This window comes from Argentina anserina, chromosome 6, assembly GCF_933775445.1.
Source record: "Argentina anserina chromosome 6, drPotAnse1.1, whole genome shotgun sequence".
Classification (NCBI taxonomy): Eukaryota; Viridiplantae; Streptophyta; class Magnoliopsida; order Rosales; family Rosaceae; genus Argentina; species Argentina anserina.
The window spans coordinates 33589041-33616203 of NC_065877.1; the positions used below are offsets into that span (position 1 = coordinate 33589041).

At 38.4% G+C, this 27163-nt stretch overlaps 5 protein-coding genes across 5 annotated transcripts; 2 read left to right on the plus strand and 3 right to left on the minus strand.

The window, feature by feature from the left end:
- The first annotated feature begins 6866 nt into the window (after nt 1-6866).
- LOC126800111 (protein SOB FIVE-LIKE 4) lies at nt 6867-7535 on the plus strand. The gene has a single exon (XM_050527402.1). The coding sequence runs from the start codon at nt 6918-6920 to the stop codon at nt 7293-7295; it is 378 nt and encodes a 125-aa protein (XP_050383359.1). The 5' UTR covers nt 6867-6917; the 3' UTR covers nt 7296-7535.
- A 934-nt stretch (nt 7536-8469) lies between these two features.
- Nucleotides 8470-11236, minus strand: LOC126799127 (6-phosphogluconate dehydrogenase, decarboxylating 2). Its single transcript, XM_050526251.1, has 2 exons — nt 11071-11236; nt 8470-10236 (listed from the first exon to the last, which is right to left on the minus strand). The coding sequence occupies exon 2, from the start codon at nt 10226-10228 to the stop codon at nt 8762-8764; it is 1467 nt and encodes a 488-aa protein (XP_050382208.1). The 5' UTR covers nt 10229-10236; nt 11071-11236; the 3' UTR covers nt 8470-8761.
- Nucleotides 11237-11916: 680 nt separating this feature from the next.
- Nucleotides 11917-14734, minus strand: LOC126798202 (probable galacturonosyltransferase 9). The gene is made up of 3 exons (XM_050525089.1): nt 14358-14734; nt 12673-13857; nt 11917-12533 (listed from the first exon to the last, which is right to left on the minus strand). Exons 1-3 carry the CDS (start codon nt 14523-14525, stop codon nt 12258-12260), a joined length of 1629 nt encoding a protein of 542 aa, XP_050381046.1. The 5' UTR covers nt 14526-14734; the 3' UTR covers nt 11917-12257.
- Nucleotides 14735-15662: 928 nt separating this feature from the next.
- Nucleotides 15663-18555, plus strand: LOC126797361 (pentatricopeptide repeat-containing protein At3g49170, chloroplastic-like). Its single transcript, XM_050524002.1, is given in 9 exon segments — nt 15663-15813; nt 15816-16408; nt 16410-16492; nt 16494-16660; nt 16663-17442; nt 17445-17491; nt 17493-17804; nt 17807-18166; nt 18538-18555. Coding segments are annotated over 8 exon segments (2481 nt in total). The 3' UTR covers nt 18155-18166; nt 18538-18555.
- A 1052-nt stretch (nt 18556-19607) lies between these two features.
- On the minus strand, nt 19608-21345 carry LOC126799114 (basic leucine zipper 43-like). The gene has a single exon (XM_050526237.1). It carries the CDS (start codon nt 20465-20467, stop codon nt 19808-19810), a length of 660 nt encoding a protein of 219 aa, XP_050382194.1. The 5' UTR covers nt 20468-21345; the 3' UTR covers nt 19608-19807.
- Between the last annotated feature and the right edge of the window lie 5818 nt (nt 21346-27163).

A 27163-nucleotide genomic window follows, 5' to 3' on the forward strand; every position in this document is an offset into this window, starting at 1 on the left:
TAGTCATAATAAACGCCGGAGAAGACAAGCCCACTCACTTAGCTACACCAGTCGTCGCTTCCACTTGCTCTTGCTCCTGCTCTTCTGATCAAGTCTAATAGCTAGGAATCTTGCTTATCTGAGAAGTTCAAAATTTTGCTCTTGTTATTGTAACTTTGCGGTAGTATATTGAAGGCCCGAAACATGTATGCAAAGTTGAGTAAATGAAATAGTAGAGGGCAAGTTGAAATTCCCTGGAAGAATCGATTCAAACAACAAGAAACAAAGTATTAGCTGTATGCAGTATAGTCACACCCAATGGTGTTCTTGTTGATGATTTCTATACATGCGGCGGCTTGGAGATGCGCGCAAACGTACAGACTAAACTAGGATAATGATGATGTTATAACTGTTTGGCTTTGACGGAAGGGTTATTGACCAGGGAACATCCTTGAGGCTTTTTTTTTTGTGTGTATATTCTAAAAAGCATATATATTCGCGATCAAATATCAATTCAGTGTGGTGATTTAGTTTAATCAAATTGTTTTCAAACAAATGTATTAATTTTAATTGAGTAGTTGTAAAATGATTGTATAGTATATGAGAAATTTGTATATGTCCCCGTATCATAGACAACACTTTTATTTTCATAAATTGATATAAGTTTAGGACTCAAAGATAACGAATGAAATTTGCATACCTTTAATTTCTCCAATGCATACAATCAACATACGCTTGAGAATACATATGGTTATGCCCTTATATGTGATATTAGTCTATCTATTTCTATGATTCGATCTGAATTTCTATGGATGTGAAACAATAGCATATGATTTGCACTCAACTGGTAGAAAGTAATGGTTGTTATTAACTAATGTCTCCATCCGAGTGATGTAAAACAATATCTAAGTAACACCCCCAATTCAGATCATCATGAGAAGACTGATATTATTAACTAAACATTTGATCTACTCTAACGTCTCCATTATCAGTAGGATCGATCTGCAGGCCAGTTTTACGAGCATTTGTTAAGCATACTTTGGCAGTTGACATTCCATCAATCCATTTACGTATATGTGCCTCGTACCTTTGTGCACCAGATCGATCGATCGATCATTGTGAATATACGTAAAGATTAAAAGATCGTTTTTCTTCTTCAGCTTGTTGATGAGTGGAATGGAAAGTAAAAAAGGCAGCTTCAATATGCTTCAAGCATATGCTTTCGTCTCTCGGAATCAAACTAGCTAATAGGCATCATAAAACCAATTGCTTATAGTTCTCTATTGAAGCGATTACTCAATTCAAAAGTATCTCAAAAGAACACACAAAAGTTCATGATCGATCATGCATTTCCATCAATAGCTTGCAGCCCAATCACCGATTCACTTTTGAGTTTTGGCATCTGATCTAGAAAGAAAAGCAATAATCATCCTCTTCAAACCATTTTTCGACTATGGCATTTGACAACTCTACCATCTTACCAAAGGTCATCAATTGAAAATATAAATTACTAGTAGTGGAAAGACGTCATAAGCGCGACATCTTAGAAATGTAGATAACCTAACTAATTGGCGATATCATCAATTATCTAATTTAATGGACATGCTTTAATTACGTTCTTCATTTAGCGAACACAAAAGGCTTGATAAACATTGCAATATATAAAGCATGTCCAATTAAATGAAATTTTTATAAAAAGATCTATAACAATTGTCATCTCCATTGCATGCATGTGAAGGATCATTGTAATTAAATTCATTATGGCATTAGTTAAGCTTGTAGGATCATTGAAGTAACATCACAGTTATTTCTTACGTATTTAGAAAAGTTCTCTCTGTTATGCAGCAAGTTTGTATAATACTGTACATGTGAATGATATGAATCGGGTGAACAATATTTATCAACTAGATCAACTCCGACCATTTAAAAAGTTGTAATTTGTTGGAAATGAATTAAGGTGTTTCTCACTTCAACATACATTAATTGTATGTGTAGAAATATCGATCGGAGTATTGGATATGGATGTTTCACACTAAAGACATAAGGGAGGACGTTAAGCATCTTGCTATCCAGCTGCAAGGGGATAAGGATGTGAGTTGTATTCATAGAAACTAAGTGGATTTCTAATTTCATTCTCTAGCTAGCTTGCATGTTGTGTTCATATATTGTGGCTTGAAACTAGTATGTAGAGCTTCGTTCATATTAGCTGGTTCAAGAGAATGGTTTTCCTCCAGATATATATACCAAATCTGAAATCTCAACAACCTGATTGAAGAGTGTTTTACGTTTTTTTTGTGTGTGTTTTTTATGTTAACTACTAGGTTGTTGCACTTTCTTTTTATTTTATATTTGGTACGAAACAAGCTTGTTGTGTTGTGATGAGATAATTATAAGTCTAAAATTTTCCAGAACATGAATTATCATTTTCCCATATTTATGTAATTTTGTTCAGTGTTTTACGTGCGAGGGTGTACGTGATAGACGAGTTAAACTATTAAATTTGGAATTTTAGTATCTTCATTCTTCAATTCCATTATTCTAAATTATTGTTATTCTGTTATATGATGTAGGAATTAGCACACACAAACCATATATTGATATATATATATATATATATATATATATATATATATATATCCAATATATGACTCAGTTTCTTCCAATTGTTCACAAACGTACTTTTCTAATACTGGATAAGTTTTCTGAGGATCTTGAAGTGACCCAAAAGTGCATTATGTTTCTCAGAGACATCCATCAGTTTCTATGTGCTGGGTTGAAAATGACGCAAAAAATCAACCCCTCCCCCCCCCCCCCCCCCCCAAATAAACAAGTGCCAGGTATATGACACACGGAGATTAATTTCTTCTTTCAAATGGTTGATAAGGCAGAAAAAAGAAGAAGAAGAAGAAAGAAACAGGAAAAAGTTAGGCAGCAAAACATGTAATATATATCCAGCGTATGTCTTTTTCTTTCTCCAGGAACTGTTTGCCATAAACCATTAGCACCCCTAGTGTTGCATTCAGTAGCTCGACTCCTAAAAACCATGGCATGGGTAAATCCAGGCACTTTCTCTATTACCCTTTTCTTTTTCCCCCTTAATAGAGAGATTTAAATTTCCATCAATAGGTCTGACTGTTTGAGAAAGCAGAAGTAGGGCATTCTAGTCATTTGAATAAAACCAACCTCATTGCTCTGCATTACCCACCTAGCTAGCTAAAAGCCTCAAACGCATTACAGAGAAAATGAGGTCAACAACAACAAGCGGCAGTGCCAGATTTGTCCATCCATGGAAATCTCCATTACCTTACCTCTTTGGCAGCTTACTGAGCTTAGCCGTAATACTGGTACTCATTTTTGTTGCACTAATTGTCCTCTCGTGCTCGTACCGCAAGCGCTCTTTCGGATCATCAACTGATCAAGATGCAGAGAAACAGAAAAAGACCAACATGAACAGCGCAGTGTGTGAAGATCATGAGCCTAAGATCGTTGTCATCATAATGGCCGGAGAAGACCAGCCCACGCACTTGGCTACGCCGGCCACCTCTGTCTGCTCTTGCTCTTGTGAGAAAGTCTGAGTTTTGCCCATAATTGTTAGATAGTAATTAGTAGCTATAGACCTATAGTCACTAATTAGAGAGGTACTTATGCCCTCCTTAATTGATTGGTCTTCCTTTCAATCTTCTTTTCCAATTAATCATCTTTTTTGTTTGTTCAAATTTTGCATTAACAGCGGGAATATTTATATGATTATATCGAGCTAGAAGTGAATTTAGCTGAATTACCATCAGCAATTTAGTAGTTTGGCCTCTATAACTCTATTTAACCCTTTTTCTTCTTGAACGTACCATCAACTTAATTGCATAATCTATAATTTTACTTGCAAAACAAAAGAGAAAGGACTAAAATATTATAGCAATCTAGCTAATTGATATGGTCTGTCATGAATCTATAGGCAATTACCATGCCAGTACTGCAAGGCACTTTTGATTTAATCTCGCCAATAGTAGTTTCCTCACTTTCCTGTCGCTGTTATTTTTATTTTATATTTGAATATTTTCTAAAATTGTAATAGTGGCCGGAAAAATGCGGCGCTTAGGAACTGCAAACAGCATAAATGAACAGAATAGTTGGAGGGCTTTACAAAAAGGCTGTGTTATATACACAAGTTGTATTGTTGTAATGGAGGACACTTGTGAGGCTTGTTTCTCAAAACACTTGTGGAAAGTTCTCCATCATCATAAGCATATATTCTGGTGACGGTTTTCATAATTTCCTACTCAAAATATATACTCGATCAGAAGTCAGAAGTGTCCAATTCGCCTGACAAGGATAATCTTAAGTCTTAACTTGCATTGGGGGTCTTATATATTATTTCCATGACGGTATTGATATGACTATATATGCCCCTAGTACGTACATATTCGAATTTTTTGTAAAACCATTATTATTACAATTTATTGATTACAAGAATTGCTTTAGAGATACTCACTGGTTTCGCATGAAATGTTTAAACTAACATACATGACACTAGCTCATTTATATGTGCCAATCCAATAGTTGAAGTATTGAACGTATTAGCTAGTATTTATGTAAAACAAGTATGATAAGATACTAGACGTAATTAAACGTACAATTGAAACACATAAAGTGAAACTTAATTTCAATAAATCGATAGTTTCACTTTATGTAAAATTAGGTAACATCAACACATAAAAAAGATTTTCACAAGAATTTTAATAGAATATGAATACGGGCTAGACAAACTTCTTTATATATATATATACTTGTGAGGTAAATCTAACGTTCTCATGTTGAATTTAGATAAACTAATTGCTAGCACATAAATAAAGTGCATGAATAGCCTTTTTTGGTGGTTTTGGGAAGCATGAACAGTATTATCCATTGATCAAAGGTGGACTATCATTATATTGCGGGGTCTCAAAGCAATAAGGGGTGATGTTTACTGATTGATCAGAAAATGAGATCTTGAATGAAACTGTAGATCAGGTTGGTTGCCGGTCTAAGTCATATCACTAATGCTATTAATCTATATGGGGCATGTGAGTTTTACTTTACAAAAAGTTGCTGTTTTCAACTTAATTAGCCTCCTGTATCTAAACATTCACTGGCCAAACGAAAACAGGTCGTTGCCAAAAAAAAAAAAAATTCGAAAACAGGTCGACTTTTTGTTGCTGGTACTTTATAGTTTATACATTTATGCAGAATTCATATATATAGTAGTGGAAAGATGCGGAAGCTTGGAAACGCATAGTGGCTGGTTGTAATGAGAGACATATGTGAGGCTTAACTTCAAGCACTACTCTATACAAAGTTATCCATCATCATCATCATCATATATATATGGATATTCTGAAGTTTAAAGGATATTCGAATACCAGATATATAAGAAAAAGCCTCGATCAGTTTAAGAAACACTGTGGCAAGGACCACCCTTGAGTCATATCGATCATTCTTAGTTGCAACGATCACCTTCCAATTATATCTTTAACTATGCCATCTGCACATAATTGAATATAATGGCTGTTGCGTCGGTCACATTCACCAGTTTCGCACATCCAACTTCACATCAGACACAATGGAAATGAAGGAGACACCATTGCTTTTGTTATAATTTCGATCTCAGCTGGTTTATAAAAGAGAAGGTAGATCACCAGTCAACAGTGGCCTATTAGCTCAGCTGGTTAGAGCGTCGTGCTAATAACGCGAACGTCGCAGGTCGGCCAAAGTTATTATTATTATTATTTTTTTTGTAATTTGATCATCGACACCGCCAACAACGATCACCACCACAATCACACGATCATCACCGCCGCAGCCACAACAATAACCACCACATTAACAACAAAAGCATCAATCAAAAGAGTCGACGACTGTCTATATGTGCGAGAGGCCGGAATTCATCACGTCATTGGAGAGAGTTTGTTGTAGACCTCCCGAAAGACTTGTTCTTGAAGCCTAGCTTACATAAAAATATCACCCCTTGAAGCTATGTTGGTTAAGCCATGGGCGTCTTGTTGAATGGGGTCCCTTCATCATGATCAACAACAAGAATAACAACAACCTTCACTTTCGTGTTTCGCGGAACACTTGCGCGTTAATCACTGCCCGGAAAAAAGTTGATACTCGATCACTGAGATGATGATGGCTTTTGACTCAGGTGATGATAATAACGTTTATCCATCAATTCATACAAGATGAAATCTTTTGTTGCCAACACTCTTCAAAGAATGGTCAGAGCTCCCCGGCAGTTGCAGTAATGCGGTACAAATACGTTCCCGGGAGTGGCTTACACTGGCTGCTAGACTGCCAAAGCAATCCAGTGGCCACCGACACCGCCGCACGTAGATGATGACATGGAGGACTGAGAGGAGGAACTAGGTAGCAAATGTGAGTTATCAAAAAGTTGATAGCTGATTGTACGCATATTCTTAGGGTCTAGTTTGTGCTGGCATGTAGTCTATAGACAAGGCAGAATTTACGTAGATACGATCAAAGGCTTATGCAAGGCTATTTCATATTCAAAAGTAAGCAAAGAGAGAGCGAGAGGTGTTTTACATTCATCTCTGTATTCTGCACCAGAAGCCGGATTTTCATTCAAGATACAATGACAAAGTAAATGGAAGAATAATTTTCCTCACGAACAATTGGACCGACCCACATTTTTATAATTTGCCTCCCTAAATGGAAGCTTCGTACCCTTCTACACGAGATTTTGAGTCCTCAAAAATCTACCTTTCCATCAGTAATACATATTAAAATCATAGACAATTGTCTCGTACTAGTTTAATCATAGTATTAATAGTCATAGCGGCACATAGGGGGTATACAGTTCATTCTAGCATTCATAGGCTGGTCTTTATTCTCTCTCTCTCTCTCTCTCTCTCTCTCTTCTTTTCTCTCTGTCTATCTCTGTAGAAATGGAGTCCTGTAAACACTTGTTGAGCACAGAAGGATGCAGCAGCAGTGAATCAGGGTGGACTACATATATTGCCTCTCCCATGAAAGAAGATGAACCTCAATGCAGTTATGATGATGTCGAATACAACTATAACAGCATTACAAGTCGCACAAGCATTCAAGAGATTGACAAAGAAGACAACGGCAGTGATGATTCGATGGCTTCAGATGCTTCTTCTGGTCCATGCCACCATGAGCACCACCTTGTCTTGCCTTCTCGCAGTAAAGAAAGTAATCCTGGTAGTGCTCGTTACAAGCGTGATATCAAGCAGTCGAGGAACAAGAACACAAGCAAACAGGAGAAGAAAAGGGGTGAAAAGAGTACTAAACGGAAGTGAGAAGTCGATGGAGGCTCAGGAGAAGAAGGCACAGATACTAGTCCTGCTCATAGAAAAGTCTGCAAATTATAGTTGTTTATTAAGACTATAAGCTTGCAAATGAGAAGATGTATATTCATTCTTTGTATTCAGTAACAGAAGCATATATACTCTTTTTCATTTCAGAAAATTATTGATCATTCATGCCACTAAACTGTTTTACAAGGAAACCAGTAAATGACCAACCAGTCTCATTTTCCCAGCACAATTAGCTTGAATTTCTTGCATCTTCTCAAGTTCTCAACACTAATTCATGATGTCCATAACTATTTGTGTCCCTTCATTTCTTGTGTCTTGGAAAGAATCAAGTGCATGTTTGCTGGAAAGATCAGAAAGCGCACATGTAGAGACTAATAATTCACCAGAGATAACTTGCCAATTATGATGCATATGTGATATGAGTATGGCATAAGGTGTATGAATCAACAGGGTGTACATTGTGCTGGAAAGAAGAAAGATCAACCTAGCAAGACAAAAGCCAACTTAGAAAGACAAATGCCAACCACAGAGAGTACTACCCCAGATGTGCAAGCACAACAGCAAAGCAAATGTCAAGTATGGGCTGTACTTCAATTTCATAGAATATTTTAGCTTCAATGAAAACAGAATCTGCCGATATTTAACAAAATCTGTCTGCAGTTAGAATCAGTGAGAAGAATGTTGGCTTTACTTGGGAAGTAAACTAAAATGACCTGATTACAAAGTCTCTTTAATTTGGTCAATGACCAAATGATAGGTAACCAACTCCACAAGTATGGTGAAATTCTTATCTGCATAAGTATGCCTTATCAGCAGTGGTTAGGATAAGGACTATTATTTCACTCACCAACAATCTATTTAATTAGATTATTTGGCAAAACATGGAGAGCTACAAGTTTTGACAGGTAGATTTTAGGTTAAGAGTCAACCTAATTGGGTTTCTCAACCCTATTAGGCACAGCTGTGGTGCCATACCTGATTTTGGTTCATTTATAGAGAATTTTGCACATGGCAGTCACATTCTTGAAACATGTTGACACTCTAAAGCAATATATGAGGAATATTTAGCAACAAGAAGCCAAGAAGGTAGATGCAAGACAAAGACGCGTAAAAATGCGAAGAAAAATCCATGAGGACAAAATAAAATTGCAGAAACTGAGAAGCAAATGTGAAACTTTCTCTGTTGATTTTCATGTTCAAATAATGCATTTTACAGTACTACCACCAGTCACCCACATCGGATAGAATACATTTTTCAACATTCGTGCCAAAGCAGAAGCATATCAAAACAAATCTACGCACACAACTAAAACATAAAGCAAATTGATAAATAACTTAATTGGGATAAATTTTCACCAAAAAGAGTTGATCAGCATGAAATCCTCAGCAGAAGTTATTAGGGATGAAGGTGAGTTCTGCTAAAGTTGAATGAGACGGGAAACATGGACTTAAATCTTGGACTGCTTAGCAATCTTGAACCATTCAGTGTGGAAAGCACCTTCGACATCAGTTCTTTCATACGTGTGAGCACCAAAGTAGTCTCTTTGAGCTTGGACCAAGTTTGCTGGCAGTCTTGCCCTTCTGTAGGTGTCAAAATAAGCAAGACTAGCTGACATACCTGGGGTACTAATACCTGAGTTGATAGCAAGGCATACCACCCTTCGCCACGCAGACTGTCGCTCAATGATCTCCTTTGAAAATTCAGGGTCTACAAGAAGGTTTGCGAGATCACAGTTCCTATCGTAAGCCTGCTTAATTCTGTCCAAGAACACAGCACGAATAATGCAACCTCCCTTCCAAATCCTAGCCAATTCACCCAACTTCAGGTCCCATCCCTGCTCAATACTCTTTGCACGGATCAGATTCATGCCCTGTGCATAACTGCATATCTTGGATGCATAGAGGGCTTGCCTCACATCATCGACCAACTTTGCCTTATCCACCTCTTGGTCCGTCAAGATATCACTAAAGCCACCTGCTTTAAACACTTTAGCAGCCTCAACCCTTTCATCTTTTAACCCACTGAGGAACCTAGCATCTAAAGAAGATTCAATTGTGGGAGCGGCAATAGATAGTTCAGCAGCTTGCTGTACGGTCCATTTACCAGTACCCTTCATGCCAGTCTTGTCCAAAACCTTGTCAACCAAATATCCATCTCCCTTGTCGTCCTTGATTCCAAAAATATCAGCAGTGATTTCAATCAAGAAGCTCAGCAGCTCTCCCTTGTTCCATTCTGAGAAAACGTTTTGTAGTTCCTCATTTGACAACTTCCCAACAGATTTAAGAACATCATAAGCCTCTGCTATCAGCTGCATGTCACCATATTCTATACCATTATGAATCATCTTTACGAAGTTACCAGACCCACCTTTGCCAATGTATGTTACACATGGTCCACTGTCTGGAACTTGGGCAGACACCTTAAGAAGGATGTCTTCAATGTACTTATAGGCCTCAAAGGATCCTCCAGGCATCATAGAGGGTCCATATCGGGCCCCCTCTTCACCACCTGAAACTCCCATTCCAAGGTAAAGAAGACCCAATTCAGCCATGGCTTTCTCCCTCCTCTCAGTGTTTTCATACCACTCATTACCACCATCAATAATGCAGTCACCCTTCTCCAGGTAGACAGAGAGAGTCTTTATGGTCTGATCAACAGGTGCTCCAGCCTTGACAAGCATGATTACCACCCGAGGTTTTTGGATTGACTTGACAAAAGACTCGGGATCATGGAAGCCGTAAAGGGGAAGGTTTCCTTCCTTTTTAGCCCGCTCGACAGTCTCATCAACTTTGGAGGTAGTTCTATTGTACACAGAAATGGGGAAGCCTTTCTCGGCAATGTTGAGGGCCAAATTTTGACCCATGACAGCCAAACCGGCAAGACCAATTCTTGTAGGGTTTGGTGGTGCGGCCATCTTTTACACTGTTAAACATAGGACTTGTTAGTCAGAGTTTGAGATCGGGATTGACAATGACAAATTACTAAAGTAGAATTCTTGGTTAAAAACAACAACAAAATAGCAGGCATTGTTTTATGAAATAGCAGGATTACAGAGGGAACCAATACAAATACGCAGAATCTCATTCTGAATCATATTGAATAGCTTTTTGTACTTGGTTGGTAGCTTTTACAATTGTATTGAAAACCGTAAAGGATGTACTCGTTCAGTACATGATCCCTAGATTGATCTATAATAAATTTTCTTTCTTTTAAAATAAAAAATAAAAATCCCAGAACCAAAACATGAAAGCCTTTCACTTTCAATCCTATGGCTACAATCTAGTCAACAAACATGAAACCGGAGTCACTCATACCCTGAAAATAGTAAACTAGACCAGATCAAACAACAGACTCACTAACTCCCTAATCATTTCTAACAGGATTCAATCGACTGAAGTTTTTATGTGAACAAGCAACAACCATCAAAATCTCATAACCTTCAAACTCATCACTGATAATTTCTAATAAGATTCTATCAATTGAGTGAATGAACTAAAAAGCATGATCTAACCAATCTGATAAATCCAAAAAAAACAAAGATCATAAGAAACCATACACAGATATTCAATGAACACATAATGGAGCAAACATAGATAACCAAATTCAAATAATGCAAAACCAGCAAACATAATCACTCTGCTAATAAAAAAAGTTGAAAAAGCTACAATCTTTAACCGAAGTGAACAACCAAGTGAAGTAGATAACAGAAACAAAAGACAATTGTGATCGAAACCCAGAAAGTGGAAGAATCCAAACCTTGGAAATAGAACAACACCCAGAGAAAGCAAAGATCTGGGTTTGGCGGAAGACAATGATTATGGAGTGTGAGAACTGAGAAGCAAGATTGAAAATGTTCACCCTTTTTAAACGGAAGCGAGAATTATAAGTGGAGTCAAAATTGGCCACTGCTTTTGGTAGGTGAGGTGGACAAGCCGTCGTTGAAGATGTGTTAGGTGGATGGTGAAAATATTACTTTACCGTAATGTTGACTACTTGTGAAGTTGTGATCCAGTTTTTTACTTGCAGACATTTTTTTTTTACCATCTGGAGCTTCAATATGCCATTACCTCACCTCAAACATACCTCATTTCATTGCAATTTATGTGTCTCAACATCGATTTGATTTCTAGAAAAATGGACCGAAGCGACTTGACTTGATTGATCCATTTGAGTCGGAACCTCTCACTCACGAATAAAAGACAACACGGAAACAAATGGCCGTATGTAACTATTTATCTCGTGGTGACTTTTAGGGACAAATCACAAAAAGTACGATAATTCTACTCTAGCCAGCCAAAAAAAAAGCCGGCCATATTGTACCATTCACCTAGCAGTCCTATTAGATCACATGTTGTGCTAAGTGGAACCATATCAATGAAATAATATCTAGCATAACACGTGATATATTTTATATATTATGGTGCGCAAATATTGGAATTTTATATGTTGTTCTCTAGGTAATGCATGCATTTGGCCTGTGAAATATGGAGTATATGCACTGTCAACATGATGTCATGAAAGTGTAAGCATAATAAGCCAATTAGGTAATGTATAAATAAGAGAGACCAAGTTGCATAATAGGTTGCTTGAATGGAAAGAAAATGAAACTAGATGGAGAGCAGAACCATCCTCTAGCCTGAATCTATCTGTAAATCACATATACAGCAAAGAATCATTGCTAAGTGTACATTCCCAATATCACTCTGTTCTTACAACTCATGACTGACATTAATAACACATACAACATTAAAGAGATGCCATGAGATGGCCTTGTCCAGAACAAGAAACACATCATTTCACCGAGCTTTGCTCTGAGGGTGGCAGCAACTACTGAGGGATTTCAAAACTTGTGTCTAGATAAGTAAAGAGAGGTTGACGATATATAGCTAGCTGCGGCTCGCTTATGGTCGAGGTGAAGCAGTAAAGTTTATGGTTATATCAGTCTATAAGCCAAAATTGCACATCTGAACAAATTCCATACCATTGTCCATATATTTAGTCCAGAGATTCTTGTACTGGTTCATGGCAATGTCCAGCCAAGGTTTCATATGTCCATTGTAATGAATGACTGCTGCATTGTTAATCTCATCCATGCTGATACTGGGGTTGTACCCCAGCCCGAGCACGTGCCAAGATTTGTCCAGGGACTTTGTTGTCGTGTAGAAGGTAATCAGCCCTGCTGCAGTAGTCCCTGACTTGTACAGAGTCTGGTTCTCATTCTGCATAAACAGGAAGAAGAAAATGAATACTCATTCATATATCCACAGTAATATAACCACTCAACCACATTGTTCACCTAATGGTGCCATTTATCCACAAGTGAAAATCATACATTGTTTAGGGTAATTGTACACTTACCAAGTTCTGCCAGCTATGGTACTGCTCTGTGCAACCTTCTTGCCTCCAAGCATCAAGATCAAATATGTTCATTCCATATGCCCAAGCACAAGACCTGGGATTGTACCTCTCTCTAATTAGTGGGTGTGAAAAGTTCAAGTACTGAGCATATCGACGGAAGGACCCAAAGCAGGTCTCAACTGCTCCATTTACCTTCCCATCCAAATCAATATTCCATAATCCTGTCAAGTCTTTTTGAACCACGACATCATCATCCAATAAGAGAATCTTGTTTAGTTTTGGATACATTTCGGGCATATAAAACCGAAGCTCATGCAATAGTGATGAGTACGGGTTCCTATTCCTTTTAGATGTCTCCATGGTACCAAGCCCCTGCAAACTTGGCACATATGAGGAATTTAAGAAAGTAAAATCTTCTATCACCTTCACCTCCACATAAGCACCCCGTTCCACTGGCCTCATCTTAAACCAAACCTTCATTGGCGCAAGATTCATTCTATCTGTAACAACATGGAATACATGTTTCCACGGTTCAACTGCATTACTCACCACAGATCGGATCACAACGGAAACAGCAATTACGTTATCCGAAAAAATTGCATAATGGTACAAAGTTGGGTCCTCAAACTCAGGGCTTGATTCTTCCTCCTTGTACTTCTCTGGATGTGAAATTCTCTCTTCAACCAGCCTCATGGCCAGACAATGCAAACTTTTGGGAATTGACCTTGCCGCAATTGTGCTCGCAAATGCCCCGTTCTTCTTTGCCTTTATAAGCAACTCATTAACAGCAAAAATTGTATCTTTCAGCTTCTGAATCTTGAGCTGATTATCATAATTCTCCTTTGACTCAGTGATCATTAACCGGGCAGTTTTAACCTTATCCTTCACCTCCTTTTCGAACTGCCTCAAAACATCCTCATCTACTGGACCATCTGATTCAAACAAACTAGTCCGGTAACTAGGTTTCATTTGAAGATCAGAGAAACCAAACGCCAAATCATCAAACATTCTCATTTGCCTAGATATCTCAAGCTTAAGCTTCCTGGCATAAGCTGCGTAAGCATTGACAAGAGTGACATGATCATTTGCTTGCTTGTATATCAAATCTAATCTGGTTTTCAGCGGGTCAGAATTTAAAGCTAGAAACGATCTACGCATGTACGTGTTTCCAGTAGTTGGAAGTGCCTGCATCACAAAACAAGAACAAAAATTCATAACTCAAACTCCATCTAATTACAAAAATTTGGCCTCTGGGTTTTGCATATATCTATGAATTAGTTAAATTGTGAAAAGTAGAAAGTTGGCTGTGTTTAAATGCAATGACTTGAAAGTGCCTGCAGTATCCATCAAAGAGCGTAAATTCCTAACTAAATCTCTACCTAAATGCAATAACTGGCATGTGGGTTTTACATTTCAAGATTTGGGTTTCACTTAAAATCTGAGATGTGAGTTCACATGTGAAAACAGAATTTGCAATTGCCCACTTTATATACAAAGACCAAAACTTTATGACCAAACTCAATCTCACTGTAAAAATAAACATTCCCAAGACTTAGGTAGTGCTTAAATCATACATTTGAGTACAAATGGAACATGGGTTGTGCTCAAGTTTCAAACTTTCAATCCGGGTCTGTAGATCAATCACAAAAACAATTGAAAAACAAAACAAGGATTAGAGTACTTACAGAGTCGTGGTGAGGAGTAGAGGGGTTTGTAGTGAGGAGAACAGAGAGAGTAGCAATGAAGAGAAGAGAAAACATAGCCGATACAAAGATCCGATACGAGAAGAAGCTCCGGAGGCTGAAGCCGCCGAAGCCGGATCCCGCTCTGCTTCCGCGCACGGCCACCGCCATTGGAGCAGAGAACGAAGCACGACGTTTTTTCAGAGGTTGGGGGGGTCAGATCGGGAAAGCTGTTAATGCGGGAGTGATATTATAGTTTGGTTTTCAACTCTGTTTCAAGGAAGGAAGAGGATGGAGTAGTGAGATGAGCTAAATTGGCAGTGTGTGAATGTCTGAGGGAGGAGAGAGATCTCGGCACATGCGAGCGTGGAAGAGATCAAAGTGGGAGAAAGAGATCTGTGCAATGCGTGTCGGTGTTAATTGTGGGGAATTAATTATGTGATAATGTGGGTTGGAGTGTGACTGTGAGGTATTGGAACTTGGATGGGAAATGGCCAAATGGGGATCGGGGACCATCGACATGGCCTATATGATGAACCAGGTTTGGTTAGCAGGTGTGTGTTTTTCCTAGGGTTCTTGTAGGTGGGCTTCGTGGTCGATGGTGTTGTTAGGTAATCATTCACAAGTGAAAGTTTGAGTGCCATGAAAGTTGTATGCACTAATAAAAATTAAGGTGAAATGCACTCCTTCACTTCTTTCCCAAAACACATTTATGGATAAATTGTTTAATAAGCATTTAGAGGAATTGTAATGAAAACGGCTTTTCGAGCCTTATTACTAATATGAGCTGGCAATGCCTAATTCTAATATCGGTTATTCATATTTTTCTTCTTTTAACAAGAATTAAAATAGGTTAACAATTTTTTTGGATTCATATGATGTTACAAGAGTTAATACGGTACAATTCACGCTATGTATGAAACTAAACTTTATGCTACATCAGCTGTCACATGAAGTGAAATACATATATTTTATTCGATTTTTTTTTCAAAACAAAAAATAAAAGATTTCAAATGTGTTTATATTTGAGTAGAACATGTAGAATAAACTTTGCTCACAAGTACGAAGTACATCATAGGAGACATATTCGTGCATGTGAGTAACCAAGATTGCCAAAAGTTATTGCAAGAGCCAAACACTGCCCACGAATTAAGCATCATATTTGAGGTTATATATTCTGGGTCAATAACCCATGACTTTCCATTCCCACAACAAAAAAAGAAAAAATTATTTTATTTTTATGTTGAAAAATAAAGATATTTATATATAATGAAAAATGGGAGAGAGTAGCCGTTGGAGATAACAGAAATGGTGGTGATGATTCCAAGCCTCTCGCTTCCCGCTCCCGCCAAACTCCCTCCCCCTCCTCCTCCCCACCAAGACCCTAACTTCAACTCCCTCCACCGCCGTCTGATCACCCAAATCAACTCCAAAGCAATCTCCACCCTCGATCTCATCTCCCGCCACCACAACTCCCACCCCTCAAATCCTGCCTCCGCTCCCGCAACTTCCACCTCGCCAAGCTCTTCCACGCCCGCCTCTCCCGCTCCAACCTCCCTTCCGACTCTCTCATCCTCAACTCCCTCATCTCCGTCTACTCCAAATCTAACGACCCCCGCACCGCCCGGTCCATCTTCAACTCCATGGCCGAAGAGAATCGCAACCTAGTCTCCTGGACCTCCATGGTCTCCTGCTTCGCCAACAACGACATGCCGTTTGAATCACTCCAGACTTTTGTTGACCTCGAACGCAATTTCCGCCCGAACCAGTTCTGTTTCGCGTCGGTGATCCGGGCGTGTTCCGATCCCGATCGTTTAAAGACCGGGAAGGCGGTGTTCGGGTCGGTTATTAAGACCGGGTATCTGGACTCCGATGTTTGCGTCGGGTCGGCTTTGATTGATATGTTTGCCAAGGGGAGTGGGGACTTGGGGGATGCGTACAAGGTGTTTGTGGAAATGCCCGACAGGGATGCGGTGACGTGGAGCTTGATGATCACGCGGTTTGCGCAGATGGGTGATCCTAGGAAGGGGGTGGAGATGTTGTCGGATGGGGTAAATGCCGGACCAGTTCACTGTTAGTGGCGTTGTGTCAGCTTGTACTAGGTTTGGGGGACTGGCATTGGGGCGGGAGGTGCATTCGGGCTGTGCGGTCGCGGCTGGTGTTGGATCATTGCGTTGGGTGTTGTTTGGTGGATATGTATGCCAAGTGTGGGTCGATGAGTGATTCGAGGACGGTGTTTGATCGGATGGGGGGGGGGCATAGTGTTATGTCGTGGACTGCTGTTATTAATGGATATGTGCAGAGTGGAGGGGGGATGAGGAAGCTGTCAGGCTGTTTGTTGAAATGATGTCCGGTGGTCATGTTTTGCCGAATCATGTTACGTTTGCTAGTATTCTGAAGGCGTGTGCAAACCTTTCTGATCCGCGTAGGGGAGGTCAAGTTCACTCCCTTGCAGTGAAACTTGGCCTTGCATCGGTTAATTGTGTGGGGAATTCACTTATTAGCATGTATGCAAGGTCTGGCCAGGTGGAAGATGCGCCGAAAGCTTTTGATGTTTTGTATGAGAAGAATTTGATATCTTATAATACAATTGTTGATGCATATGCCAAGCGTTTAGACACTGAAGAAGCCTTTGGACTTCTTCATGAAGTCGAGAATACAGGACTCGGGGCTAGTGCTTTCACAGTTGCTAGTCTCTTGAGTGAAGCTGCCAGCCTTTGTGCAGTTGATAAGGGTGAGCAAATACATTCCCGTATTATAAAATCAGGATTTGAGTCAAACCAAAGCATTTGCAATGCCTTGGTTTCTATGTATTCCAGATGTGGAAACATAGACGCTGCTTTTCAAGTGTTTAGTGAGATGGAGGATTGGAATGTCATATCATGGACATCAATGATCACAGGTTTTGCAAAACATGGTCATGCAGTTAGAGCTGTGCGGCTGTTTAACCAAATTCTTGAAGCTGGGTTAAAACCGAATGAGATCACATATATTGCTGTCTTATCAGCATGTAGCCATGCTGGTTTGATTTCTGAGGGGTGGAAACACTTCAAGGAAATGCACCAACAACATGGTATCATCCCAAGAATGGACACTACGCATGTATGGTTGATTTATTGGGCCGCTCAGGATCCCTTTGTAGAAGCCATTGAATTTATTAATTCAATGCCTTTTGAAGCTGATGCACTAATATGGCGAACATTTCTTGGAGCATGCCGAGTGCATGGTGACGTTGAGCTTGGGAAACATGCAGCACAGATGATTTTGAAGCTGAACCCACTTGATTCAGCAGCATATTGCTTACTTTCAAATTTGTATGCTTCCACAGGTCAGTGGGGAGAAGTAGCAAATATAAGAAAACATATGAAAGAGAAAACTTTGATCAAAGAAGCAGGTTCTAGCTGGATAGAGGTGAAAAACATGATGCACAAGTTCCATGCCGGAGATACTTTGCACACCCAAAAGCACAGGAGATTTATGATGAACTGGAAAAATTGGGTTCAAAAATAAAGAAATTGGATTATGTCCCCGATACAGATTTTGTACTTCATGAGGTAGAGGAGGAGCAAAAGGAATATTATTTGTTTCAGCACAGTGAGAAATTAGCAGTGACATTTGGTCTTATAAGCACATCTAAATCGAAACCCATAAAAATATTCAAGAATCTCCGTGTTTGTGGAGATTGTCACACTGCAATTAAGTATATTTCACAAGCCACGGGAAGAGAAATAGTTGTAAGAGATTCAAATCGGTTTCATCAGTTCAAGGATGGGTCATGTTCTTGCAATGACTACTGGTGATGGCGTTTAGAGGTGGATTCTTGATTCAGTTTTTGCAATTTTCAGGTCCTGCTGCTTCCAATTGTAGAGTCGTATACTGTACAGTTAATATATGCAGCTTTCTTGTAGAACCCGTGATGCATATATACTTGAATATTCGGTCATGATTCATCTGCATAACATTGTGCAGTTGTGCTCTATATATCACCTCATACTTGTAGACAGCTATTTAATCAACAATGTACGTGTCTTTTTTTTTAATTTCTATATTAGCTAGGATAGACTATGATGAATGGCAATAGATAGGACCAAATGCTTAAATCAACAAACTAAAAAAGGATGCAATATGATGAATTGATGCAGCTCTGTCAGACTGTAACACCTCCAACCATGTTCATCTGCAGGTGTGTGTTCGCTACTGATGCTGCATACTGGTGGATAACTCAAGTTGAGAGAAACTTAATTATGCAAGTAACCACTCAACTTTGAATCTTTTCTACCGGAAATTTGTTAACTATGCACCTATGCAGTGTTTGCATTATAGGGTTCTCAAATTTAATATATCGTTGCATGTCATGCTGATTATAATAAGATCCATCTGATGTATAATTTATTAAGCTTACAGAACTTATGAACCTTGACTTACAAAATTGAAAGAACCGTCTTGAAACCAAGTAAATCTTGTTAGGATGCATCTGATGAGGTCTTGCTGGAATAACCTGGCTGAGTTGAAGTCAGCTTCAATTGTCTCGGGATTCTGAATCAGAATCTAAATGTCTATAAACCCCATATATGTCAAACATAAGTTTTTTTTCTTATCAAACCAAGTAAGAGGGTTTGGATACGGAACTAATAATAATTACTGGAGATGTTCAGATAAAATATTAAGGCTCTTACGTAATTACGTTTGATGATCTTCCTGGGCATGCCTTGTAGGAAACAGAGTGATGCAGTATCTGAGCAGTAGCAAATACACGAGCAAGTTAGAAAAGTAAAATAAACTAAACCTTGTCATATTAATTCAGGCCAAACTACCTAAAAGCTATAAATAGTTCTTGGATTGATATGTTAGTGGACAGCTTTTTCAAATGTTTTTCTAATTATAGTAATTTTAATATGGCGAACCCAACACCCAATTTCACCACCTTCATTTCTGTGTCATGTCCAACTCTTTCCCACCTATTGCCACTCATTGCTCCACCCATTGCAGTATTGTCACTCATTCCTCTGTCTTCCTTTTTTTTCTAGTACACCTGATATAATTGCTACTTTCTATTATGTGCAGTAATCTTATTTTCCTCAAACATGTCTATCATGCTTGCTGGATTTTTCTCTTAATACTGTTCCGGTAGTCCCATACTTAGTTTTGATTATTTTCATCTGAATCTATGGAAGATCTCTTAGATATTTTTTCAGTACCTCTCTTTGAAGGATGTAAAAATATAGAATTTTTTATACTATACATATATACATGATAATCTAACGAAGAGATTGCCATTTTTATTGAGAAAGGATTCAATGAGAATCCTCAAAACATGTTATTGCCAATTTTCTAAATGGATCTCATAGAAGGCTAATTCACTTCTACACAAACAGAAGCGAATCACCATAAATGGAAAATGGGAAAATGATAAAAATTCTCTCTCCTCCATTGGTTGATCGATCTTCATCATTTTAGCCTAACAAATCCATTGAACTTGTTGTGATGGGCTGGTTTGAAGACTCTGCTCTCAGATAAGCTGTGTTGCAGGGAACATCGACCTCTAGCTGGTCTCTTAAGGATGGATGATAGTTAGAATTAGGACTATGCAGCTGCAGGTCACTCAGCATTTGATGGAGTTCAGAAGTCTCCTCTTTGAGCTGAGCATTCTCTTGCAAAACTCTGTCATGGGACTCTGACACATGATTCAACTTATCCACAAGTTTGTGATTCTCATTTCTGAGCCAAACCACCTGTGACCAGAGCTCATCCAGGTGCTTCTGCTTACGCATACGTGATCTGCGTGCAGATTCTCTGTTGGATATCATTCGTCTCTGTTTCCTCTCGTTGATGAGGCTTAATTGCTGCTCATCAGCTTCGTCAGAGGTTGAGTTACTGCTGAAGGAACATGGTTGCTGGGGATTGTTGTTGTTACTAACTTCTTGAGGAACTAAGTGGGAAGGGAATTGGTAATTATTGTATAATGGAGCTGCGGAAAATCGGTTGAACCAAAAAGCACTGGCTGGGTTGTTTGGAGTAGTAGTACTCGTCATGCTAAAATGAGGTGGGTAGGGAGATGATAATGAACCAGAAGGAACTAGGTAATGGAGCCCTGTAGCCTCAGTTGGCTGCATGGCTGGCTTCTTAAATCTTTTAGTGGAAGAAGAACTGAATTAAAGGTCAGGTGCTGATGAGATTTTAGGTGTAGTACATAATCTGTTGGTTTAATTTAGAAGGGGGAGTGAGGCTCTTGGAGAGGAGGTCTTTTATAGGACGAAAAGTGTGACAAAGTGCCCTAAGCTCCATTTGATTGGAAAGTCATGCACATCATGCCTCTATCATGCAACATCACATTCATATATGATGTCATGAATGAATGTGTATGCAAGAGCTAGGTTCTCTGATGTGTTCATTCATACTTTACTGACTGCTACTACTATGCATGATGATGCTTGTATATGCATGCAACATGGGAAAATAACAGTGTATGGATAATTGTTTCCCAGATCAAATCTCTGCTTACATCACACACAGAGATGGAGAATTCAGCTTATGGGGAGTACAATTATTTTAAGGGGGGGAATGTTTAAGCAAAATAATGCAGTGCAGAGAAAATGGGTACAAGAAGTCAATCTTAAATTTGGTGTGCCGTAGTCAAGTCTATGAGGATTGATGCTTGTTATCCAATAAGGCACTGTGACATAAGGAATGGAAAGGATTTAACAGGCTTAGAAAGAGAAGCCTTTTTATACGTAAAAGGGCTATAATAGAGTTGATGACTCATTAAACACTTGAACCCTTCAAAATATTAGTTGATCAATAGTTTACTACATACTATTTACTTTGATTGGTAGCAAGCCTGCCATCTGCGGTAGTTTTAGGCACTAATCATCTTCTCTTTCATGGTGGAGATACCTTCAGAAGTAGTTATCAGAGAATGTCTCAAAAATTCTAGTGTAGCTAGTTTAATAATAAGAGATTGCATCACTTTGGTTTTCTTCTTATAGAAGTAAGTGTTTGTTTTGGAAATTTCCTAGTCTTCTCTTACTCACATGTGGATGTTGGCTTAGCTTTTAACTGGAGAGTTTGGCAGGTAATAGTCACCACTACAGTGCCTGTTTCGAAGATGACTCGAAACTTCTAGTCAACGTTTATAGTGTTTATGTAATAATGCAATTCACTACTTTCCTTTACTTGGAGTGAAAATGTTTTACAGGGCAAAAATATAAAGGCTGAGGTTAGAATGCAGATTGACGTTTGAAAGTGGGAATGGACAAGGAATTTCTTGTCCTCTTCTCTGATAAAGCTGTGCTACAAAGGTGTAAGCATATATTCTTCAAGTGCAAACTGAGATTCAATTATTATCAATCTGCATTATTTATATTTGAACAATCAATCTGCATTATTAAAATCAAATGATCTGTTTGGTGTTTATAATATTTTCCATGAAGAGGATTAGCTTTTGTCCTAACCATTTAATTAGCAGATGTTACTTAGTGGAAAGATTTTGTTGTGGTGGGAAATGGATATAATGTATTGATTGTTATGGATGTACTTTGAAATGCAGTGTTCCACTAACCAAAAAGCCTTTAATGGGCAGAAACAAAATCTTACTGATGAGCCGTATTTCCAAACGCTGATGGAGTTGTGTGGCCCGATACAAGCCAAGAGCATGGAAGGAGTAATAGTCTCTCATCGGAAAAGTGACAAAACAATCTACGCGTACGTGATCGAGTGGTTTACTGTTAATGAATCTGGTGTTAATCACCGTACAGTTGGTAATGGTGGAGGCATTATCAGTGCTTCAAACTAATAGTGGCTTCGCATTCTTCCGGTTTTGCGCAACAGATGCCCTCTTCTCTATCTCTCCCGGCCTACAGCTGAGGGTTGGGTCTAAAGTTGAGTGGATTGAATGGTCAACAAGGTCATCAGACAGGTTTAGACCCTTCAATCTTTTCTTGTCTTGTGATTGTTCTTCCCCCTCTGCTCCATTCTTTTTCTTTCAGGATGTGGAGTATAAAGGTGTATGATGGGTAGTTGGAAACCCAGATCAGTATGTCGTTTACTCCAAATTGTACTTGTAGAGTACATTGTATAGACTATAGAGAAACTGCGCATTTGATTGGTTAATGTTGCCTCATTTCAGCAGCCTAAACGTGATATTCAACACTTGACACTTGATTTAGACTGCTTGAATAAATTTCTAATTTTTTTTAAGAGTTGCTTATCATTTTTCCCTTGTTTTAATTAGGGTTAGTAATTTGATCAATTTCACATATCATAGAGGGTTTTTTTTCTTCTTCTATTTTTTGGATAATACCTATCATAGAGGTTTTTTTTTTTTTAATAATACCTATCATAGAGGTTAGTACTTGAGTAACTTGACTCTTCGGATGCCTTCATGTTTTCTAGAATCATATTTGTCTCGTTTTTTTTTCATGATTTTTTTATACTACTGTAGTTTTTTTTTTCATGATGCTATGCACGTGTTACTACGAATTTTGTTGTTGATCTTGCTGTAAAATCACTAAAATGAAAAGACTTTCTCCTCTTATTAGAGCACGTTCATTTGATTTGAGCCATACCTCTATGATTGCTTTCAGCTCTGTTACCTCTATAAATTGATAACATCTTGCTCTACATGCATATCTATCAGTCTCGCCAATTTTGGTAGTGAATGGACGAGGAATGAGCTTAATTTCTTCTTTACCTATAAGCAGACTAGGCAGCGTAAACAACTATAAATCAGGTGACCAAACTACCAGGCCTAAAGAAACTTTCCACCTCAAGTTTTATTCTTTGAACGACACTTTTTCTTCTCCTCAAAACCAAACGCAAACGCAAATGAAAACGATCATGATCACAACTCTTTCTTCCCCTCACTCAACTTACATATCTTATCTCCGTCTTCAAAGATCATTCACCATTAAACTTTGCTTCCCCATCACTATAAGACAATATCACAAGGGCAATTCGGAAAATCTATCGTCCCGACGAGGGACATTTGCCCTACGATGACGGCCTACGGTTGTGCACGGAGGGGTACCTGATTTAACTGCCTGCCCTTTTCTTTTTAGACCCTGAAAAGAAAAGGGACGATTCTCCAAGAACATAATTTGAAAAATGAAACTAAGAAATAATTCACATTTCAAGAACAATTATACAATTGAAAGAGCATGATCAAGAAAGATAAAAGCAGAGAGAGCAGATGAGAAGAACGCAAGCGCATGATAGATGTCACCCGTGGGACCTTGCTAACAAGCGCGCGTGGATCGTGAGTGCACCACCACATATCCCAGCAGCCAATTGCTGTGCCTGTCAACTCAAACCAAAAGCTAGCTAGGGTTTGCTTTCGTTCTTTTCTCTTTCTCCTCTCTCTAAATCTGTGATCGATTTGCTTTGATGTCTACAACAACAGTACTCTGATCTAGCACTCTCTTTGTGTCTAGGAGACTATATATGGTGGCTTTTTTCGGGATCTCCCTCCAATCAAGGGAGGCTTACAAGTTTTTGGGTGATTCTCCTTTGATACCTCTACCTCTTCGTGTACCCCACTAAGGCAACCTCCTATTACTGCTATTTTTGTTTTGGTTCAAATGGTGCTGCACTGACTAGCTAGCTAGCTAGCTAGGGTTACGCAAGAAGCATGGAGGCTTCGTCGACCATGCCAATCTATATATGTGCTTATGGATTTCCTAGTTTTCATAACCCTTCTGAGTCTAAATATTTTTTTTCATCCAAAAATTGTTTGATATCGAGAAGTATTACTGTATTTAGAATCTTTCCACCGTCGAACGTAATACACAAGACTAATGGTGAATATATTGGCAAGTGCTGTTATACCTTAGAAGCTAGGACTAGTCGTCTAATCTCTTTCTATTAATTAGAGCACATCGATCTCTCACTGTGCAAATTTGAATTACGAAGACTTTATCTCAAATCTGATGGGATATGTCCTTGACTAAGTACATAAGGAAATTAGGATCCCATGAAAGGAAAATGTGGATTTGCCCCAAAATATTGTGCCATCACTCCGAGAGATTTGGCGATTTGGACTTCAAGATAAAGCTACGGTCTAGAAGAACATATATATCCAGTAGGATATGATTTACTCTAAGGTATGACAATGGGAATTGACGACATAATACAGAACACAGTAACACACCATACATAATTTAGTAAGAGTATAAAATTTTCGCCAATGAAATTATGAAGCGAACGAACGCGTGAGAAAACATGAGAAGACAAATTTCTGATTCCAACAGCATGTCAGCATGAATATTCTGTACCTCCTCTCCCAGAAGCAAACCCTACCGGTTTTTTTCCCAGCGATCGAGGTCATGAGAGATTGGACGATTGATTATTATACAGGATAAAATCCATCATCAGCTTACTAAATTACCCCAGTTATTACTAATCTCTTTCTTTTCTGTCCACTTTTACTTGAGCAATATGATACTCGATCCCCTTCTCAGACTAATTAGTCCATGAAACAATCTTATTCTAGTGCTTTAACAAGATTTTCCACCTTGAGTTCAATCACTTCAATGTATGTTTGCATTTACTTAATTCTGGGTGGTGCATTCTTGAGTAAGACTGACTCACACTTAACAGCTACATGTGCTTACGTACTTACAATAGTTAGGGTTTAGGGCTATATATTTTAACCGAACTGACGTCGTTTTTGCGATGATTTTTAAATTTGGGTGCTTACCTCCCCATCATCAAAATTGTTGTTATTATTCATTTTCTCCTGCTACTTGTGGTGGTTTATTTGTAAAGCCCGATCATCTTAGATTATCGAAAGCATTGCTTTAACCTTTTTCATGTCTGTGGTTATTCTAATGGATATTTGCGTGGCTAATTGGTGCTTAAACATTACGTTTTTGGCAAACCTAAGAACATCTCCCACCATAAGGCAAAATTGGTAAGGTATAAGTTATTCTAACTGATTTGGATGGTGAAAATGTATTGGAAATGAGCTAGCTATACAGGTTAATTATTGAAGACTTGAAGTAAACAAAACGTACAGTTTGCTGGAGTACATAAAGACGGTAAAGTTAACTGGGAATTTTAGAAATTAATTAAAGAGTTGGCTCCTGATCGACTTTGGTGATGCTTTGTCCTAATAGCTATAGCTAGGGTTTGCTTTCAATCCTACAAGATTTTCAATATCTCAATCTTTTCTCTATCCCCTTTTGTTCTTCTCAATCATAATGTGTAAATAAATAGCTGCAGTGATAGAAAGAGTAGAAGTAATAAAGCCTCAATGCCTCATGATCTCAAGTCACCGCTTTGATATTAGGTTGAGTAGTCTTGATCATCCATCTTCACGCAGTTGGTTAATTCATATATATAGTTTTAGTCTAACAACATAGTACGTAAACATTCGTGTATATAATATACGATAGCATGTCAAATTGTCAATATGTCATATTCTTTAAAAAAGAAGAAGAAATGAAAGTGGGCATGATGCTTATGCACTCATGCAGTTGATTGCAGTATACTTATATGATCGATTAGATAATATATAGTACATTTGGTTACCACTCAATTTGATAAGACTTTATCATTAGGAATCCGAGGACCGTATACTGATTAATCTCTTTCTCAGTACGTACGTATATATGGTACTTACAATTGCATGGTTAATTTCTCCCAAGTGTTTCAGCGGGGATGCAATCTGGTGAAGCTAGCTAACAGTGTCAACTTTAGCTAGCTATAGTTGATAAGGCGCGCAATATATATATTGTGAGAAGTATGCACCCTTTGCATAGACATTCTACTATTACAGCTTGTTGCTCGTGTTTTTCTTATGTGATGCTGCTTTCTCTAATTGTCTATGATCACCTGACTGTTCTTATTCCTTTATCTCAGAACATTATGTTACTAAATCATCCATTGGTTCTTGACCAAAACTTCTCATCAGGTTAGAACGTAATCTTTTTAGGAAAACAAAATGATGGGGATATCTAGCAGAAAAGAGAGGAGGGAATTTTTATGATAGCAGTCATAGTACTCATCCAAAAAAGCCAAAACTGCTTGCATAGGGCTGCAAATTTCATGATTAACAATCGGATTGTGTACTTTGTGGTGTATGGTCCTTTCCTACGGATAATCGAATAATCGATTTATCATGTGATATATATATATATATATATATATACGCATTGGGGAGGATCCAATTGGTCCGTGTAGCCGGTGTAGGCAATCTTCGCCTACTCTTATATGTGTATCCGTGAAAAATATTGTGAACTTATAGATCCGGCTAGGATGATCAGAAATAATGGCAACAGAAACTGACGAAGAAGATAAAGCAGAACTGAAACATTGCTCACTATGAAACATGTACATGTATATATCTCTTATATATATAGAACATCATTTTCAACGCCAAAATGATTTCAGTAATAATTCCAAGTCCCCACTCCTAGAAAAATATCGTCTAATGAATCAAATGAGGGTCTTTAATTTATCGACTCTTACGAACCTAAAGCCACTCCCAAATTAAATAAGTTTTCAGACGGATTACTAATTATAGTGCACCGTGTCTCTCTCTCTGGACACTATCAGAGCCATAAGGTTTTTCCTCCATTTACTGAAAATGACTGATTAACTTGTTTGCTTTGCTGTTTCTCTTTTTGCTATGTGTTTTGATAGTGATGCAATCCCAATTTCATGGTCTCAAACTTCAAACAGAGTAACTCAATCAATTACTATTTAGTCTATAGAAGTATGTACGGAGAGATCTTGATCATGAAGGTGAATCGATATCATAGAAATGTTACTCAAGTTCACCAAGCATCTGTAGCTGATCGATAGGAATCCTA